The sequence below is a fragment of the Cavia porcellus genome, unplaced genomic scaffold (assembly GCF_034190915.1).
Source record: "Cavia porcellus strain 051 isolate PalLab524CR breed Dunkin Hartley unplaced genomic scaffold, mCavPor4.1 scaffold_8, whole genome shotgun sequence".
Taxonomy (NCBI): domain Eukaryota; kingdom Metazoa; phylum Chordata; class Mammalia; order Rodentia; family Caviidae; genus Cavia; species Cavia porcellus.
Window position 1 is genome coordinate 93,690,239 of NW_026947491.1, and position 19,480 is coordinate 93,709,718.

The 19,480-nt window shown below is 53.2% G+C and overlaps 2 protein-coding genes across 3 annotated transcripts in view; both read right to left on the reverse strand.

The window, feature by feature from the left end:
* Positions 1–218: 218 nt before the first annotated feature.
* Positions 219–3,886, reverse strand: Mterf2 (mitochondrial transcription termination factor 2). 2 transcript variants are annotated; one of them, XM_003462321.4, is made up of 2 exons: positions 3,754–3,886; positions 219–1,561 (listed from the first exon to the last, which is right to left on the reverse strand). In XM_003462321.4, the coding sequence occupies exon 2, from the start codon at positions 1,554–1,556 to the stop codon at positions 387–389; it is 1,170 nt and encodes a 389-aa protein (XP_003462369.2). In that variant the 5' UTR covers positions 1,557–1,561; positions 3,754–3,886; the 3' UTR covers positions 219–386. The 2 variants fall into 2 exon arrangements, with proteins under 2 accessions (XP_003462369.2, XP_063111591.1); XM_063255521.1 differs by lacking the exon at positions 3,754–3,886 and adding an exon at positions 3,622–3,739.
* Positions 3,887–7,699: 3,813 nt separating this feature from the next.
* Cry1 (cryptochrome circadian regulator 1) overlaps positions 7,700–19,480 on the reverse strand; it is a 57,930-nt gene continuing 46,149 nt past the window's right edge. Inside the window, exons 3-13 of the mRNA XM_013142888.3 lie at positions 18,416–18,558; positions 17,525–17,709; positions 16,119–16,207; positions 14,546–14,686; positions 14,155–14,466; positions 12,972–13,123; positions 12,546–12,748; positions 12,372–12,464; positions 9,019–9,090; positions 8,845–8,949; positions 7,700–8,316 (exon numbers count right to left, since the gene is read on the reverse strand). Of these exons, the coding sequence (XP_012998342.1) occupies positions 8,846–8,949; positions 9,019–9,090; positions 12,372–12,464; positions 12,546–12,748; positions 12,972–13,123; positions 14,155–14,466; positions 14,546–14,686; positions 16,119–16,207; positions 17,525–17,709; positions 18,416–18,558 (1,494 nt within the window). The 3' untranslated portion in view covers positions 7,700–8,316; position 8,845. The remainder of the gene's footprint in view (positions 8,317–8,844; positions 8,950–9,018; positions 9,091–12,371; positions 12,465–12,545; positions 12,749–12,971; positions 13,124–14,154; positions 14,467–14,545; positions 14,687–16,118; positions 16,208–17,524; positions 17,710–18,415; positions 18,559–19,480) is intronic.

The following is a 19,480-nucleotide window of genomic DNA, read 5'->3' on the forward strand; positions in this document are numbered from 1 at the left end:
AAAAATATACCAGAAATTTGCTAAGTTTTCACTTAAGGCTACACTGCCAAACTCAGCCACAGGGGAGTGAGGTTGCGGGGCTGGCAGCGAGGGGAGACGGTGATGGGTTTGCTCTGGGTGAAGAGGGCAGTGTGAAGTAGGTTTCTTAGCAATGATTTACTTAGCAAGATGCCACACAGATGCCCCGGCTCAAAACTACACAAGTTTTAGGAGTCATGTTCAAGGGTAGGTTACCTTTACTTAAACACAATTTAAAATATAAAATACAGCCCATGAAGTAGAAATCATGTTTCGAAGTAACTTTAAACAACGCAGAAGCCAAAGCAGCCTGAGGTGCGTCAGCCTCAGCTTCCTCGGTGCTGCTGGAAGTGGTGTCACTCAGGCAGTCACCCTTCAACGTCCAGTGGTGCCACGGGGTTAAACAGAGGTCTTTCTCTCTTGGCCTGGATTTTGCCAAAGTTTGCCTCAAACTCCCTCTTCGTCCCGCTGAGATCTGCTAGGTGGCCGTCCTGTATTCTGTAGCCTGAGGAGCTCAGTTTCCTTATTCTGTACTGGACTACCTGTGGCGTTAACTCGAGCACCGCTGGCGCCTCTCTTATCTGCGCTATGGAAACCCCCTCTTGCACTAACCCCCGAATTCGCTCTTCTAAAACTGGAACAGAGTAGTACAGGAGAGCAGGACATTTCAAAACCAGCTGCTTCAGGTCACGGTCTGTGCATTCGAGTGCATTTTTTGAGAAGGAAATACTGTTCTGTATGCCTCTTGGGCAAAGCTGAAAAAGGAACCCTTTGAGTTTGGACAGAAGCTGAAGAATTTCCGAGTTCGTGAAACCCTGCTCCTGGAGAGATTCTAGTGTTTCCCTCACGGCCGCGGGAGAACTGAACAAAATGAACGGGTTCTGGCTTAGTAATTTTAGCAGCCAGACTTTGAGGTTGGCCTCAGCCCCGCCCCTGTGCAGGTAACTCTCCTGCAGGACCCGCACCATCTGCTTGTTCTTCTCCGCAGGGTGGTGGAAGACGCTGGTCGCCGTGGTCAGCAACCTGCTGATCACCACATTCCTGAGCCCCAGCTCTTGAAAGAGTCGGATGTTCAGCTCCAGGTTCTCCTGGTCCTGGATGGTAAAGAACGCCTCCGGGAACCGCTCTATGAGCCTGGCCAACTCACGCTCGCTGCCACACACCAGCTGCCAGAGGTCCTTCTGGGTGGCCACCGCGGCGGGGCTGCAGAGCACGGCTTCGGGGTAGCGCTCCAACACGCTGGCCACCGCGACCGCGTCGGTGCCCAGGCCTTGCAGGACGCGCACCACCTCCTCCACGTAGCTGTCTTCCTGCAGCAGCACCCAGCCTTTCCATCTGCGGATTTTCCTGAGGTCAACAGACAGCTTGCAGAGCTGTTGCACTGTTCTCTCATTTTCCTTCTGGGACTGGCCATCCGTTGCAAAGGCGCAGTGAGGTGACCGAGGGGCCCATCTGGGTGCTGCTGGCACCGTCCAGAAGCAGCACAGCCTGCGGGGCCCGGCCTGCAGTGCCAGCAGCGCCCGCAGCACGCCTGTCATCCCAGCTACGAGACAAGAGAAAGGCTCTCAGGGGTGACCCGGGAGGCTCATCTGTGCTTGGAGCTCTGGGTTCAGGATCCACTAAGTGACATGCGCACAGCTGGCCTGCCCTCCTTGTACCCGGGGCTGCTGGACGCTGCTGGCAAGGTTCCCTGCCCATCTTTCTCACACACACCTTTGAAAAACGGCTTTCATGTGTACAGCTGCTAATTAGCAGATACTTTCCTTGGGAAAGGGGCTTCATCTCATTTTATATTTCAGGGTGTTTTTGCTGAGTAACTACCAGTTAGGTCAGTTAATCTGTTTTAGATTAATCTATGCTTGTTTTATTACATCAATGGGGCTCCTATGTATGAACTCAGAATTAAAATAAATCCCAGCCTGGTGAGTGCCAAGTACCACGTGGCAGTGTTAGTGGGGCCCAGAGTCCTGGTCCAGCTGCCTTGGTCTGACACAGGCCACCTCTGTGTCCTTAGGGCCCTACTGGGCCAGGGTTAGATCAATATAGAACAGAAGGAGGGGAAAGGCCTCAGTGTTTATGTCCTGTAAGTCTTACATGAAGACGCTCCAAGTCAGTTCCGCAGGCCTGCAGGGCGTCCCAGCGGTGGGGTTCTAGTCTGCAGGGAGAGCTCGCACCTGGCTCCTGCCTGCCCGGCTTCTCTTCCAACCCTGCCCCACTAATCCCGGCAAATGCTTACACTATTAGGAAAAGTGAGGAGATGTCCATCTTAATTTACTCTTCCCAATGACAGCTCACTTTAGTGCCCATACAGACAAAACGTCTCTGTAGGCACAGCTTTTCTAGCATTTTCTTTAAGGACCTCAACTGAACCTCAAGGAAACGACAGGAAAACAACCAAGAGTCTTAAATTTCTACAAAGATGCCCTTTTCAGGGGAGGTGGAGGAACAGCCTAACAGCGACACAGGCTACCGAGACCACCAGCTCAGTTCCGCCATCCTGCAGCCCACACTGCTGCGCCAAGCCTGGCCTTCTCTCCTGAGCCAGCAGGGAAGCCAGTCTGGTCAGCCCAGAGGAGCATCGAGAGGTGGAGCCTCCAGGAAACACTCCCCATGGGCCACCAGCTGCAGAAGACACAGCGGCATCCGAGCCACCGGGAGCTCGGCCTGCCAGGGCTGAGCCCCTGGAGCTGTGCCCGGGCTTCGGGAGCCACATGGGGGCCACGCAGGTTCACAGTGCACAGAGCACGCTGTGTACAAAGGGGAGCTGAAAAAAGTACGTGAGACGCCCCAGGTTTCCAGAATCCCCAAGCCCAGCAGACAGGCTGCAGCCAAGCTGACAAATGCCGCTTGGTTCCAGCAGGACAGTCTCTTAGCTGCTCTGGACAGTTCAGCTCAGGGGCCTGTTTTCTGTTTCTTTTTGGTGCCACTGAGCTTCATCCCCATCCCCATCGTTTCTGTTTGTCACCTCTGGGATAAAGCTTTACCTGGAGTCAGGCTACCTCACACCTGCCAGTGACTGCCCGAGTCCAGCCTGAGCCGGCTGCAGGGACTCTTATCTTCCAGCTCACTCCCAGTGATGACAGCGACCCCCGCCAAGTCACTGCGAGGCCAAGGGGACCGAGGCGGTCCCGCCTCCTGCTTCGCCGCCGAGCGCAGGCACAGGGGCTCCGGCCAGGCTTCCAGCCCCGCCAGCCCACTCGGCCCCGCCTTTCCTCCTGCGCTTTCCTCCGGGGGCCCAGCGGCTGATCCCGCGGACCCGGATCCCTCGCCATCTCCCAGTCTCCTCCACTGCTCTCTGTATAAACCGCGCCCACACGGGTGCAGCCGCCGGACACCTGCGGCTCGGGCTCCAACGCCTCCTTCTCACCTCCCCGCCCACGTGTGGCCTGGGCCGCACTGCAGGACGAGGCCGGCTGAGCCCCCGCACCCCGGGTGCCGCCCTGCGACCCCTCTGCGGACCCTAAAGGCCGAACGCCGGCTTCGCTGCAGGCCAACTTTCCCGACCTCAGGACCCAGGCGGCCCCTGTCCCCGCACCGGCCTCCGTGCACCGGCCGCAGCTGCGCCCCAGCCCAGCGGCGAGACTCCCCGTGCCTCCCAGCCACCTCGGCGCGCCCGAGCCGGGCTCCTTCCCGCGCCGGCCACGGCCACCGCAGCTCCGCCCGCGTCTCGCAGCCCCTGAGGCTCCTCCCGCAGCACGGCGGTGCAGGCGCGGAGCCCGAGCGCGGCCCACTCACCGGAAGCGAGCCCGCGCGGCGCAGAGCGGCTCAGGAAACGGAGAGGGGCGGAAGCCGGCGCGACCCCTGCTGGCCGTGTCCCGGGCTCTTCACTGCGGCCTCCGCCGGGGAGCAGGAAAGCGGGGAAGCCGCCGCCGTGGCCCGGGCCTCCTCCCAGCTCCCGGCACGCTCCGCGAAGGCCCCTCGGCAAGGCCGAGGCAGGGAGGCCTCCTGAGCGCCGGGGGACGCGCTGGGCTCCCGCGCCGCTCCGGCTCCTCCGCGGCAGCTTCGTCTCCCGCTGCTCTGCTCCCACAGCTCGCGCGTTCGCCAGGGCCGCAAACCGCCGCGCCGCCCCCAAGCACAGAGGAGCTCCCGGGGCAGCCGCGGCCGCGGGTCACCGCGAGGGCAGAAGAGGGGCGCGCACTGCAGGCCGCTCCTAGGGAGGCGCGGAACCCCAAACCGCTGCGCCCAGGTGCGACCCCCGTCCAGTCCGGGAGCCCAGACCTTCGCGACTCCACCGCAGGGCGACCAGCTTCGCCCTTGGCCAATCAGGGCTCGGGAAACTGTCCCGCCCACAGCAAGTCCACGTGCTTCCCGTGCAGCCAATCAAAACGCGAGACGCCCTCGCGTCACCGAGGCGGGTGCGTACCGGGGCGTGGCACGACGGGGACCAGGCCTGTAGACCTGGTGTCTGCGGCGGCGTGGCACGCGGGGCGGGGCGGGGTACAAGGGGGCGGGGCTCGCTGGCGTGGGAACCGGCGCTGCAGCCGGAAGCCGGGGCCGCGCCCCCGGCCTGCGCACGCCCTCCCTTCCCGGCGTGAAACTTGGGGGTGCGGCAGCGCTGGTCCAGCGAAACCGTCACAGCCCGCGAGACGGACTCGGGACCGGCTCACTCGGAAGCAGAGCCAGCCCAATTCGTAGGGCGTCCTAGGCCTTCTAAGCATATGCGCCGCGGGAACCCGCCCCCCCGCGGTCGGTGACCCGGCCGCGTCCACGCCCACCCCGCCTGCTCTGCCGTGGACGAAGCCGGCGGCCGGCTCTGGGGTGAAAGTCGAGCCCCGCAGCTCGGCGGGTCGCGTGGAGCCTGGGACCGCAGCTCTGAGCGCCGGCTGTGCCTGTGCTGCAGCCCCGACCCCGAGCTCCCCGCGCGTCGCGGACTTACTCATGGGCTGCTGCGTGCTGCACGCTGCTCCTTGCCTCGCGAAGGCGGGGGTGCAGAGGACCAAAACGTGTCATCCGCCGTGAGGAAGGCGATCGCAGGAGACACGGCACTGAGCTGCAGCTGCCGTCCCGGGGCGCGGGGCTGCGAGGCCTGGGCCTCGGGATGGTGCGCGGGACAACGTGGACACCCGCTCTGCAAACAGACGCTCCTCCGGGCTTCCTTGTTGAAATGGGGTCTCCCGGCCGGCTCCAGGCTGGCCTTGAACTCGGCGCTCCGCCGGCTGTCTAGCGCTGGCGGTACAGCCTTGTGCCCTCCCGCGGGCTTCATTCCGAAGTTTTAGCCAGCGCCATCTCTAGGATTACAAAACCAGGGGGAGAGCTTTGGCCAGAGAAGGAGGGAAATAAAAGAGACCACTACGCGCATGTTATCTTTAAAAACAGTTTACAGTCCTGTATTGAATTCTGGGAAGTTTCTGTTTTCTAGTAGGTAAGAGGGTATACTGTTTGCAGTATCATTGTTGGAATGTCCACTCTACAAGCTTTAATTTTGTGACTTAAACAATTATTTCTAAGATGGCAATATGTAATCCATTAACTAGTGATTTCCTACTGCGCATTTTATTATTCTGTAAATCTGTATAACTTGTACCCCTTCACTGTTTTTTTTTCTTTTCTTTTCTCCTTAAATAAAAATAAAAAAATAAAAAAAAATAATGGTGTCAATCTTTTATAGAGCAGATTCAATAACACAAATGAAAAACAAGGATTCTAAGTTGGTTCATTCGAAAAGCTTGGTTCTGAATTTGCCCAGCTGTGGGTAGTAACAATTTAAAGCTAACTTGCTGCGCAGATGAGCAGACCGAAAATGCTTCAGAAAGCCACTTACCGTGTGCCAGTTCCCCACGGTGAATGTAATCAGTATGTACTGCAAATGAATGCTTGGGAAACAAAACAGAATTATCCTGTTTCAAGTACACTGATTGACACCCCTTTCCCTTCCAGGGATTCATTCTGGCCACAACTCAGACCACAAGGAAAAAGCATTTGAAAAAAATTTCGTGAAATGCAAAACAAAATCAGCTCACGTTTCTATGTGACGTACCAGTGCCTACGCTGAGTGTTTTTACTAAATTGCTCTTACATGGTTAACCTCTTCTCCGATGGTGATGATAAACGGTAACTGATAAAGCCATGGCTATGAATTTCTCAGTTACAGACTAAAGCAGGCCCACAGAGTAAGGTGTGCAATGCGGTTATGAAAAAATGCAGTCACTTAAAAATGCTGTTTCTATCTTCAGTTACCGTTCAATACAGTTCTCATGTGTGTATGATACTACTGACACGGCACCACTCAGAATGCTAAGCACCCAGCAGAGAACCGAGGTGCGGTAACAACAGTGGCACGGATGGCAGTGGCCCACAGCCACAGGGCTGTGCACTGCACGGCACAGGGCCACACGGCGGGCAGCCCAGCAGCTGACAGTCACTCGGTGCCCGACACACCAGGCGCTGGCGCGGGCTGAGGCGGGAGGTGGCCCAGCGCCTCCAGCAGTCTTCTGTCCCCCCCACAGCCACAGGTGGGGTTCTGGAGATGCTGGCACTAAGGGCGGCCCTGGGGGGGTGGTAACCTGTGGAACATCAGGGACAGAACGAGGGCTGCTGTCACTTGCTGCTGCTTTCCCTTCTTCCTGCCCTGCTTTGTCGCGGACTCTCTCTCCTGTGCTGTGCCGCTCTGCCTTGGAACTAGCCAGCTACGGACAGAAACCTCCACACACTGTGAGCCAAAATGCACCCTTCCCCAGTGACTTTGTGCACCAGGCGTTTTGTCTGAGCATGCAGAAAGTAAGACGAGGTGGTATTTAAGACCTCCACATTACTCAGCAGCAGAGGCAGGCATCTGACCCGGAAGCACACACTTTTGTTGTTGTTGGTACCTGAAATTGAACTCAGGACCTGGAAGGTGCTTATGCCACTGAGCTACATCCCTGGCCCAAAGCCCACACTCTTAACTGCTGTCCATGCTGCCCAACTTAGTTAGACAAGATCGTTTTGGCTTCACTCTTTCTTGCAGATAATCTTGAAAAATACTGCCTTGGAGAGCCCTGGTCCTCATTTCAGTCCAGGAGGTTTATGTTTGTAACCCCGTGGAAGTTACTAGAATTCTAGTGAGTTAATGCCAATCTACCATTTCCCTGCAACTCATGGCCAGAACAGATGCTAAGGCAGGTTTAGAGTTTTGAGGAGACAAAGGTCCAGCTGGGATGATGGTTACTGAAACAAAGGCCTCGGCCCAGGGCAAGCCCAAGTTTTGTTAATTTTTGAAGAGGGGAACTTCGGGCAGCAGGGAGTAGGAGGCCCGAGGTCACCTCTGCAGTGTGCAGCAGAGAAGGTGTGGAGAAAGTCATCTGCATAGCACAATTCAAGGTAGTGCTAACGTCGTGGGGTCGGTGCTTCTGCTCTGAGGTGTAATGTTTTATGCCGGAGTCACTGCCTCTTTTCTGGAGGCTGGATCCCAGCAGACGGCATGGAGCGGCGGCGGGAGCTGCCGGCTGAGAGCCAGCTGAGGGGATAAGGAGAGTCCTGGCCAGTTCTGTGCACATCAGCACAGGAGCAGGGCGGGGTAGCCGCACGGAGGGACTGCTCGTCCTCCACGCCCCTCATCTGGCTGGGCCCCCGCTGTCCTAGTGGACACGTGGTGGCTTCCTTCACTCAGCAGGGTAACCTGTCCCTGGAACAGTGACCACTTCTTGAGCAGCAACGCTTCTGCCCTTTCCAAAAACAAAAGGCAACCACCCAGCACACAGTATTCTGTATTTGCATGTTCTTTAATAACAAAGTCACTTTAGCTACAAATGAACAGAAACGGAGACAGGAGACGACGGCGCACAGTCCTTCCACAGCTGAGGCACACACGGAGTTGAGAGCACAGTGTGTCAACAGGCGACACCTACTAATGCTGATCATGTGTAGTTCTAAACATTGTTATCAAAGAGTCCAAAGTTAGGTCAGATAATGTAGTTGAGAAAATTTTGTCCTAAAACTTAACAAAGTATTTTAAGAAAGTCTAAAAACCTCCTCTATTTTCCCACATTCACTCTCAAAACGTTTGAGTTTTAGAGTATCAGTTTGCAACTTAAATTTTTACCATACATGAAAAATTATCAAAAATATATTGATGGGTCTATACTAATTGTGACTGTATTTACATTAAGCAAATTCTTTTACCAAGTTCTTTATATACAAATTACCACTTGTCCTATGTGAAATTCATTAAAAGTTACAAACCAAAGAAATGTCATTAGAAATAATGCATTCAAAAATGTAACCGTTTTCCATTGATGAAGAATAGTTTTAAATAATTTAATTGAAATGTACTGATCTCTGGTCAATTTCAGCTGCAACAGTATTCCTTCCAAATGTTCTCTGATTTAGGGAGAAAAAGAAAAGAAAGTGTAAGTGCAAAAAATTAAATGATAACACGATGAGTATTTACTGATCTTTCAGAGATTTATATTCTAACTAGGCAGGCATAAAAAGATTAACATAAAAAATGTAAACAGTTTAAGATAACCAAAGAAAAAGTTTTAAAGACTGGCAAATGTACCACAGAAATACTTTTTACAGTGATTCAAATCACAAAACAGTACCCAACCCAGCTAAATGCGGCTTGTCCGTATTTCCAAAGCCAGCATTTGAAAAATTCAACTGGAAAGAATTTAGGTTTTAGAAGCAGCACACAGGTAAAATAAATGTGTATGTGTGCATGTATTTTTGTCTTTTGCCCAATACAGATCACCTCCTGGTCCCACAATTAACTGACTCTGTGGTGATCACTAAGGATTTATGCCTCGGGACTCTGGGGTGCAGGCCGAGCAGGGGACCCTCTGAAGTCACCCGCGAGGGTGACGCGCCCTCCACGGCCGCACGCGGAGCAGCTCCCGGGCGCCTTACCTCAGTCGGGGCTCTGCCGCTGGATCTTGTGACCAGTGCTCTGCGCGTCCTCCTCCTGACTGGGCCGCTTCCCACCGCCCAGCCCAGGGCCCGCGGGGTCGCGCCCTGCACACAGGAGACGGAGGCTGAGCCGGGGCCGCGCGCGGGCGGAGCGTGCCCCGGGCCTCGCCTTACCTGGCGGCGCCTGCGGAGCTTCTCCCTGCGCACAGTGCGAGACTCCCGCGCTGCTGCTCCCGGGGACGCAACCTGCAGCGGGGCGGGAAGGGGCCTCTGATCAGACCTCAGATGTGTGTGTTCGGCCCGCAAGGCCCACCCTTAGAGTTTACATTCACTTGTATGCTTTTCTTCAGTTCTCCCTGAGCCGAAGTCACCTGCCCAGATCAGGAACTTACATTCCGTCCGCGGAGACGCTGACAGTTCAAAGGCTAGTCGGACGTTCCGGGGACCCACTTCCCCAGCAGGGCCGCAGCTGAGCACCAGCGGGGGCGCCCTCCCCACCCCTCCCCGCCCCCTTCCTGCACCGGGAGCAGGGCTGCTGCAGAGGCGCCACCCCCCCCCCCCAGGCCGCCTGACCGACAGGGAGCGCCTGGGCCCGGACAGTCACCTGGGGCGGCACCGGACCCCGGCCGCCCCTGTTCTTACTCCCGCAGTGAACGCCGCTTTTCAGGCTTCACAAGCTTTCGGACCTGGAAGCCTGCGGCACCAAGGCGCCCTGCATCACAGGACGGTGCCCACCACGGGTCACCGAAGGAGGCCCTGCTGACTCCACTTCGCAGCTGTCCACACGCTGTCACAAAGCGGTCAGCTCCACCGTCCCGAGACAGTGGCACTGGCCACGGCTGACTCGGAGACCCATGGCGCTGTGCCCCCTCTCCTGACCTCAGCTGGCCCCCGAGGTGATGCGTGCCACCAGTGCTGTGGCAGTGGGACCCTTCGCTCCCATGACTATGCCAAGGCCAATGCCAGCGACCGGACCTGGGGCACTGAGATGGCACCTTGACGTTCGTGTGCTGCACCACCACAGAAGCCCACCAGACGCCCCTTCAACTGTCCTGTCGCACACTGGCTAAAGGCACTGGGGACAGGAGTGACCAGACGTGGGCGTGCTGCAAGGGGCCCTCGGCCAGCAGCAGAGGGCGGGAAAGTGGCCAACCACAAAGGCGGGGGTCAGGGCTGGCAGGGACGCTGGGGGAGACCCTGGAAGGAAAGGTCAGCTTGCTGGTGGCGCAGCACAAGTCAGAAACGCGGTCCTGAGGTTTGAGTCTCTCAAGCTGGTGGCTCCATTGCTGCTTGCAGTGCTGAGATAAACGAGAACAGCCCCAGCACACAACAGCCTCGGAAGCGGGACAGGCTGGCAGGCTCACCGCAGCAGCACGTACACTAGCAAGGAACTGGATGGCTCGGTTCTACAGAGTTAAAAACAGACCTAACTAGTGTTAAAAATCAGGAGAAGGACTGCCTTCGCAAAGGACAGGAAAAATATCAAGCTTCATAGCTATACTGGAAGTCTCCTTAAAACAGCGTTTTATTCCTTTAGAGAGCTACACACCAGGCAGGCACCTGGACCTCCTAATCCCAGAAAACGCACCAGCGCCACCAGCCTTCCTGGAGGAGGCTGAGGCAGGAGGATCGCTGCAGGTTCCAGGCCAGCGCAGGCAAACAGTGAGTCAAGGGCAGCCTGGACTGCATAGCAAGAACTTGCCTCAAAATAAAACAAATGAAAGTGAACGCTGGGGGACTGGGAAGTGGACCGCACAGAGTGGAAACAACTTCCTTTCTTGAGTGTGGTGGTGTTACCTGTGATCTCGGCTACTCAGGAGCTGAGGCAGAATGACCCAAGGTCCAGGTCAGCCTAAGCACTTCAGCCGACTTTGCCTTAACATACTTCTTGGCTTTGTGTTTTTGCTTTTGGCTCTGCTTTTGTCTGAGTAACAGCCCCGCGATAAATCCAGCAGCTTAGCGAGGGGGCTGTGCGTGTGGCAGTGCTGCAGCCCACAGGTCATCCGTACTGTGCAGGATGCAGCAGGGCGTCCGGGCCCTGTCTGGGGCAGCCGGCCGGCCCTTCTCAGAGGCAGGCATTTCTTTACATCTTTCCGGGAGTCCACACAGCACATCCTGAATGGAAGACTCACAATGTACACTTGGTTTTTTTCACATTCATGACATGAGCGGCTGACCAGTTCATCAGAGAAGACTTCCAGGGCCCAGGGGTGGAGCCCTCGGCCGATCGAGCGCCTGCCTGGCAAGCCTGCCCGACACCCTGCCAGGTGGTGCAGGCTCTGGGCTCCATCCCTAGCAAGCGCCTGCCCCCGCGGTGTCTGGTTTTTAGTAACAGTTCTGTAAGAACAGAAAGTCTACCCGGTCATTTCCCCTCACCACGGTCCAACACCAACGGCAGCAGGGGTGTGTGAAGTGAACCCTCACCTAGCTTACACAAGAGACACGGAGAGCAGTGCAAGGACATCACTCCCGTGCGGCCAGGCGCAGGCTGGGCCTGAACTGCCCTCCGCCCCGCCTCGGCCTGCGAGTGCCGGCCGTGGGTGTGGTCAGTGCGCTTTCTCAGGGACTTCCCTCATTAGCTGACACCTGCTACCGCTCTCCCTTACTGGTTTGCTGAGCTGTCTGCGGTGGGAACTGGTTTGGCTTTTAGTAGTTTCTGAGGTGTAATTCACATGCTATAAAACCCAGCTGTTGCAAGCGCACGCCACAGTGATGTTTAAACATCGATGTGCAGAGTTCCGTGCACATCACCATGCTGCGGTTCCGGAGCGCGCTCCCCCACTGCAGAAAGAAGCCCACACCCGCCCGCATCCTTCCCCATCTTCCCCTGTGCCCTGAGCCGCTCCGCTCACAGACTGGGCCAGGCACGTGTGGGCTTTTCGTGTGGCTGAAGCCAGGCCACACCGTCTCTCACACACGCGTGTGTGCAGCCCCAGGCACCCTGCTGCCCGTCACCAATGGCACTGGGCCGTGGGGCCTCCTCACATTCTAGCAGGACAGGCGCAGCTGGGGTCACGCATGAGCCCGTGTATGGACGTCTGTCTTCGCCTCTCTGGAGCAGACACTTAGGAAGGGAATTTCTGGGTTGCACAGAGATTCACAAAGCTTTCTAGAAACCGCCACTGTTCTTCCGAAGCAGCTGGACCATGTCACATCTCCTCCCAGGAAGGTTCCGGGCTTCATGTGTGTCTACACCCGGTGTTCCCTCTCATGCTGGCTGTTCCAGAGGGCACAGAATGACCGATCGAGCCCAGCCTGCCTTTGCCGTTCCAGGTGGCGGCCTGGAAAGCTCTAGGTCTCAGAAAGCTATCAGGCCAGGCAGTCAGTGGCACTGTCACCCAGCTGGTGTGAAGCGCTGCCTCACAATGCTTCTAACCTTCACTAATAAGGCAAAGAACAGATAGATCGTAACAGAAAAATTACGCTAAAACTAAAATAAAACAAACTGCCGGGCTCGCTTCGGCAGCACACACAGTGATCAAATCTGCACTGCTCCAGCGAGCAGCTGTGGAGAGTCCTTCACTTACTTCCGCCGCCGCTGCCTGGCGTACTCTCTCCCGGAGCGTAGCCCAAGAGGCCTCCATTGCCATTGGGATTGGAAGGCACTGATGCAAGAAGACCTAGAGGGGACAGATTTCCCGTTCCGTCACAGTGCACGGCAGGCCCACAGAGCCGCCCCCGCAGCAGTGGACGCCGCTCACCTAGCCCCCGGTACCGGGACAGCTGCTGGTAGATCTGCTTCATCCGCTCGATGTTCAGGCGGCTGGCCTCGGCGTGGTGCACCATGGGCTTGGGGTAGTTCACCCCGATCAAACACTTGGCTACTTTCTGGATGCCTTCTGGTGCGTTCCAGGGGTCATAGATGTATTTCGCAGGGAAGCCTCTCAGGACAGGCAAATAACGCCTTTTAGTAAAAGGAAGAAAAGTTAACAATAAAATGCACCACGAGCGAATTTTAGCAGATCACTAGCTATGAGCGACCGAAGTCAAATCAACACCACTAAAAGCTCTGTTTCCCCATCTCATCTCTGCCGCCCATCTCGAGTGGGAACCCTTAACCTTGCTTAAACATGAAAGCTCTTCCTGGTTAGCTATTCCGAACGCAGTAACGATGACCTTTGATTTACCTGATATAGTCTCCATTGGGATCTGTCCTCCTACCGAAACCAACAGGGCAATAGCAGTGGAAAAACTGCTGGAAAAAGGAACTGCACGACAGCCACATCCAGCTCCCAGCATTGATGCTCCAGTCCGCATCAAGCAGCAATTCTTCAAACACCTTCAGGAGTGACAGTGAGCGATTAGTTTGCACACACACAATTCTCAAAGCAAGCAACTCTGAGGTCGCTGCAGGCAAGTCAGGCAGAGGAATCTAGCACAGACCTGCAGGTCAAACATCCTGAAGCCTCCCCGTGTGTGGTGAGCTCTACAGTGGGCGCTTCAAGGGGGAAAGGCATGGGTGCTAGGGTGGCTTCCTGAGCAGGATTCCTCCCGCCCTTCGCGTGCCACGGTGTGGGAGGGCAGAAGGGCACTCATGGACAACGGGACGCTAGTAGGTGGAAAACAGCAGTGGACCACTTAAAGCCACGTGCTACCCAAAACTGCCAAGGAAACGCAGACGCTCCCCCACTGCCAGATAGAGGGAGCGCCACCCACAGGTGCGCTCTAGAAACGCATTGGCCTCGCAGGGAAACAGGATTAAGTGGTCTTTCTAATTCAGGAATTAGGTGCTACACATCATTTTTGTGTGTAACTCTGGCTAGGAAATATGAAAGAGAAAGCAAAATAAAACAAAACACACCAGGATCAGAAATGGCCCTTGGGTAGGGAAATTTACCATCCAGCCAGAAAGGGAGGCCCTGTAAATCCCGCTAGCAGAACCGCGGGTGATGCCATCACGTGCAGCGTGACCGGAGGTGTGTAAGGGAAGCACTGCTGGAGGGGTGACGCCTAAGAGAGGGCAGCACTTTAACTACAGACTTGTAACGTGAACTCTAAGAACCGTGGATGGCTCTACTTTGTGACACATGTGGAAACCAGAATACGAAGCCTTAACAGTTCTCTTCACAGCTAGGTGAATTTAACCACTGAAATGACTACAGGTTAATTATTTTAACCAGTTTTCACTAAAATGGTACTGAATTTACCAACCTGCTCATAAAACTGCACCTGTATTGTGGCGATCACATGCTTATTACTAAACAGCCAGACTGGGAATGAACGCACATAACAGACAACGTCTGAGGTTCTAAAGCACAAGACTCAGGAGGATCCCTTCCGCGCCGCCCGCGCCGCCCCCGGAGCCCTTACCTTCATCCCTTCTTCCCAGCTCACCCACAGGTCCCCCCGCGTCAGGAAGCAGGCGACCGCGTGCCTGGCCAGGTGGTGAATCCAGCCCTCCTGGCGGAGCTGGGTCATGATGGCGTCGATCCACGGAAAGCCCGTCCGGCCCTCGGCCCACTTGGCCAGCGCCTCGGGATTCCTATCCCAAGGAATCTGCACACAGATGGGGTTTCCTTCCATCTTATCAAAGCGAGGATTGTTTGTTGCTGCTGTGTAGAAAAATTCACGCCACAGCAGTTGCCCATACAGAGAAAGGGGAGGGGAACTGTTCTTCTTCACCTACGATTAAAACGCAAGGACGGTTACCAGCGATGTTTGGAAGAGCATTTGGAGAAACAAGCTCCGTTTTAGGTCATACCTTTTTGTAGAGATCTGTTAGCTTGAAGTAAAACAGCCGACAGGACAGACAGCCAAACCGGAGGTACGGGCTGAGCCCGGTTGGGCTGGCGAGCAGGGAGTTAGCGTTCATCCGAGGTCTTTCAAAGTTTGCCACCCACGCCTGGGAACAGAGAAACCGCCTGAACCAATTACTTTTTCTCTTGTAACAAGAACAGGGCAGTGACACCTTGCTTGTCGAATGGCTCCACGCTTGAACTTTCTACTACTCAAATAGCAAAGTTCAAAAAAAGTTTGCTCAGTGTTTGTAACTTTGCTCAACATTCAACCCAAAAATTCAACCTGAAAGATCCTGGATGGCGGGCAGTGAGCCGTGGTCAGCTCCTGGCACTCTTGGACTGCTCACCCAGACATCACACTGGGGCTGGTTATTTGTGTGTGTGTGTGCTTTACTATTGCATAAAATCCTGCAACCATGGATCCAAAGAAAATTTGTGACACTAGCAGTAAAGCTAAGAGGAAACCTGTAAGAACCATGAAAGGATTAAAGAAGGAATCATTGCAAAATTTGTTAAAGTCCTAGAGAAATGAATTTGTAAGTGTAACTTTGGGCCTCAGAACACGTACTGATTTTCCATCATTTCTTCTGGTGCCAGGAACTGAACTCAGGACCCTGTGCTGCTCAGGCAGGCAGGCAGGCTCCTGTGCCCTGAGCTATAACCCCGCCCCATTATTTCTCATGGGAAAGAACAGCTTCAGGGTTCAAGCACGAATCGAGTTTGGGGAACGAGTTCAGGGAACGAGTCGAGTTTGCCACCCGAGGCAGCGCTCCGCTCCACACGGCATGTTCTGGGATGCCAGCTCTCAGGGAGCACCTGTCATCCCAGCCACAGACTTCATGGTTCAGTTTTACGAAGACTCAACAGTCAGCGTTCTCTGCCTGGAGTCACCCTCAAGAACACCGACGTGAGGAACCCGTCTCCCAGTCCAGGCTGACGGCGCCCCTGGGCCTTGTCACCATCAAGGGGAAGGTGACAGGAAGGTGACAGCCCCCCCCCCCCGTCCAGTTTCGCCTTCCAAGGCTTCAGCTGCCCGGGGCCAATCGTGGCCCAAAGTATTACACGGAGAACGATGAGCTTTGAGTTTCCTCCCTCACTGCTGCAGCACGGCTGACTGCTGCGGTCACCTCTTATCCTGTTCCACTTAACCAAGCAACCTTCATTACAAGACGTCCACCCCAGAAAACATGGCGCCTTGGGGCGCAGGGCTGGCCACAGGTCTCAGCGCTGCCCTCACTCAGACATGGCCGAGAAGAGCAGGACGGCCGCAGCCCGGAGAAACACCCAAGCAGGGACAGAGGGCGTTCAAAGGCCAGCTAGCTGTCAACTGTCAAATTCTCCTTTTTTCAAGTCTACTTTTAACTTTTTAATTTTAATTTTTCTGTACTGGGAATCCAACTCCAGACCTTACACTTGCCAGGTAGGCACCTATGCCACTGAGCTACATCCCCAGTCCCTATTTTTAACCTTTAAAAGACAGTGAAATTATCTTTAAACTGCCAATTTACACAAATGAGCACGAGTGTATTATCATACTTTTCTCTCCAAATGCCTTTCCAAACGTGTGAGGGCTTCAGTTTCTCCTCCTGGCCACACTGCAGAGGGCAGGCCGTCAGTGTCGAAACCTGGGAGGAAGGATGGAGGGCGGGTGCGAGGGAGGGGAGAAAGAACGAGAGAAGGGAAGGAAGGAAGAAAAGAAGGGATAGATTATTCTTCTGAAACAAATATAATTCTTATTTAACCACAATGATCAGGACAAATTACTTCGCTGAAAAATTATGAAAACAGTAAAAATGGATAGATGGCCTGGACAGCCAGGCCCGCACTTACAGAGCACAGGACACGGTCTCTCCTCTTTAGGATGTATGCACATCTTAACAACAGATCATAAACCACATGTTTATACAATACATAAATAATGTACACATTTATCAACTATTTTATGATTTTTTTTTTTTGTTAAAGAGGATGAAACAGAATAAAACCAATCAAAACAAACCAGTACAGGACTCCAAAACATTACAAAATCAATAGTTACCATAATGCCTTTTAATGTCTTTAAAATGGCTGCAGATAACTTCAGACACAGTAAAAAATCAAACAGAACAGAACAGAATAGAATAGAAACAATAAAAACAAAATAATGAATGCAATAAAGGACTTCAAAACAAGCCAGTAACAGTAAATCCAAAATTGCTACCATAATATATCGCTATCTTTGAAACAGCTGCTCCTGTCATCGGATTTAACATAATCAAACAAAACAAAAGAGCATAAACCCCAACCCAATGAATCAATGGAAGTGATGCAGGACCTCAACAACAAGACCACAGGGAATCAACAATGGCTGCAAGCCTCAGGAGATTCCGCCTACATGCCACGCTGTGCAGCACGACCCTCTGAGCCCATCAGAGCACGGCCTCGGCCTGCAGTGTTAGTGGAACACCAAAGCACGGCCTCGGCCTGCAGTGTTAGTGGAACACCAGAGCACGGCCTCGGCCTGCAGTGTTAGTGGAACACCAGAGCACGGCCTCGGCCTGCAGTGTTAGTGGAACACCAGAGCACCGCAGGCATCCAACAGCATTTCACCTCGACGGCTACCTCCACAGCCAGTGCTTCTCCTGATAAGCCGGTCACTTACGGTGGGGGAGTCCAGTGGTGGCCCGCACATGGTGCTGGCTCCCAGACTGGGCATGCTGCTGGGTGCCTCTGCCCATGAATGGCGCTGGCTCACTGGGAGAGACTGGGGTTGGCTGTTCCCGGCCCAGGGCGGCCCGGCATGTTCCCAGACTGGGCTTGTTAGCTCTTCATGAGCTTGTTTTCTTTTTATGCTACCCTTTTCTTTCTCTCTCAATGCAAACTACTTTATTGACACAAGCAGGTGTGGAATTTTCTGACTGAGCAGCTTGCTGAGGGCCACGTGTGCAGCTGCTTACACTTACCGAGCTCCTCCAGGGAAGGGACTCCGTATTTCTCGTCATGGTCGTCAGACAAAGGAGTCACACACTTTTCTACCACTTCCGAAGTGATCGTCTCTACTGGAATCTCCAGCGGCTCCATTTTGCTGATCAGTGTCTGAAATCTTTTGTAAGTCAGAGGCGGCTGTCCACCGTTCAGCTCTATGATCCTGTGAGAGTAAACTGCAGTGAGTGAGAAGGATGGCACTTCTGGGTGATACGCCCCGAAAAGGCTCAAAGTCAGAAAATAAAACCTATCACCTAAGCCTGGGAATGTAGCTTCTCAGGGCCTACCTGACTACAAAGTACATGCACAATGCTTCCTAAGTTTAAGATCATTCTCTTCATTTTCTAGACTCCTGATAGGTGTCAAAAACAGACAGCATGCAACCCTAGAGCCATTAAAAAAGAGGGTTAAGGACTTAGAGATGAAAACAGCTTAAAGTAGCCTAAAGTGCTTAAAGTAGCCTAAAGATGACAGCAAGAAATTAATATAGATAAATATGTAAAACACATTAAGACACAACTCAAGGAATCTACACTGATACAAACTAAAGTAGGCTGATAATTACACCAAAAGTAATCCAGTCCAAGCCTGTTACACAAGCCTGGGAAACTCACAAACTCAGTGAAGCCTGGACACAAAATAAAACAGTAAAGTGAATGCTGGCCAAAAACAAGGAAGGGAGAGAGAGAAAAACAAGAAGACATGTGTCATGCTCATGGACCAGTCCCACTGCAAACATGGACTAATACAAATTTAAATAAATAAACATTTAAAACATTTTTAAAACAATTTAAAACATGGGCTGGGGATGTAGCTTAGTGTGAAGGGCTAGTACAACCAATCAAAACAAGACCAAAAGCAGCCCTTACTTGTCCAGGTCATACAATGTGTGCGAGATTCGCACGATGACTTCCACGCCGGCTTCTGAGGCCAGTTTCTTAATCGCCGCATCCCGTTCCTTTCCAAAGGGCTCTGAGTCATACTCAATTGACAGCTTAGTAATATTCCACTCCTAAAACAAGAGAGGGGACCAACTGTGGGTATCATATCTATATGTTTTTCTAGACAACAATAAGTTATCTAGAAAAAAGCTTGAACTCTACTCATCAAAGGGTTATATATTAAACGTCAAGTATGCAGGAAGAAAACAGTACAATGTATCAATTAAAGAAAAGTAAAAAACAAACTTATTCTCATAAATTTAAGGTGTTTAGCTAGGTACTAACCAATCAAGAAATATGCTTAAATTTGCACTTCAAAATAAATCACTGACAGAGTGAAAAGCAAACCCACAGAATGGGAAAACAATGTTAGCCACCTGTCCCTCAGCCAAAGGACTTCCATCTAGACTACATAAAGACTTGAAACATATCAGCCCCCCAAATTCAAAGACCCTCCAGAAGGAACCCTTCTCCACTGTGGGTGGGAGTGCAGTCTGGGGCAGCCACTGTGGAAATCAGTGTGGAGACTCCTCACAACACTAGGACCAGAGGCCCCATTTGACCCAGTTATTCCTCTTTTGAGTATCTTCCTGAAAGAATTCAAAACACCATACCAGAGTGATACATGTGCACCCGTGTTTATAGCGGCACAATTTGTAATAGATAAATCTTGGAAACAATACAAATGCCCATCAATCACAGAATGGATAAAAAAGATGTGGTCTTTTTAAACAATGGAGTGCTACTCAACTATAAAGAAGGATAAACTTGAGACTTTTATAGGTAAATGGATACAACTCAAGACCATGCTCATAAATGAAATAAATCAGACTTGCATGTGTAAATATCATGTTGTCTCCCTAGTGTAAAAACTAAAAGAATAAGTAAGATATAAAATGTACAACAGATATTGTGAGAGTGAAAGGGAAGAGAATGCTCAAAAAGAAAGAACAACTGGAATGGGGGGAGGAGGAAGGGAAGAGATTATGCACA

What these genes read in the sequence shown, in the direction of transcription:
- Mterf2 (XM_003462321.4), bottom strand. Translation starts at nt 1,556, where the DNA reads ATGACAGGCGTGCTGCGGGCGCTGCTGGCACTGCAGGCCGGGCCCCGC.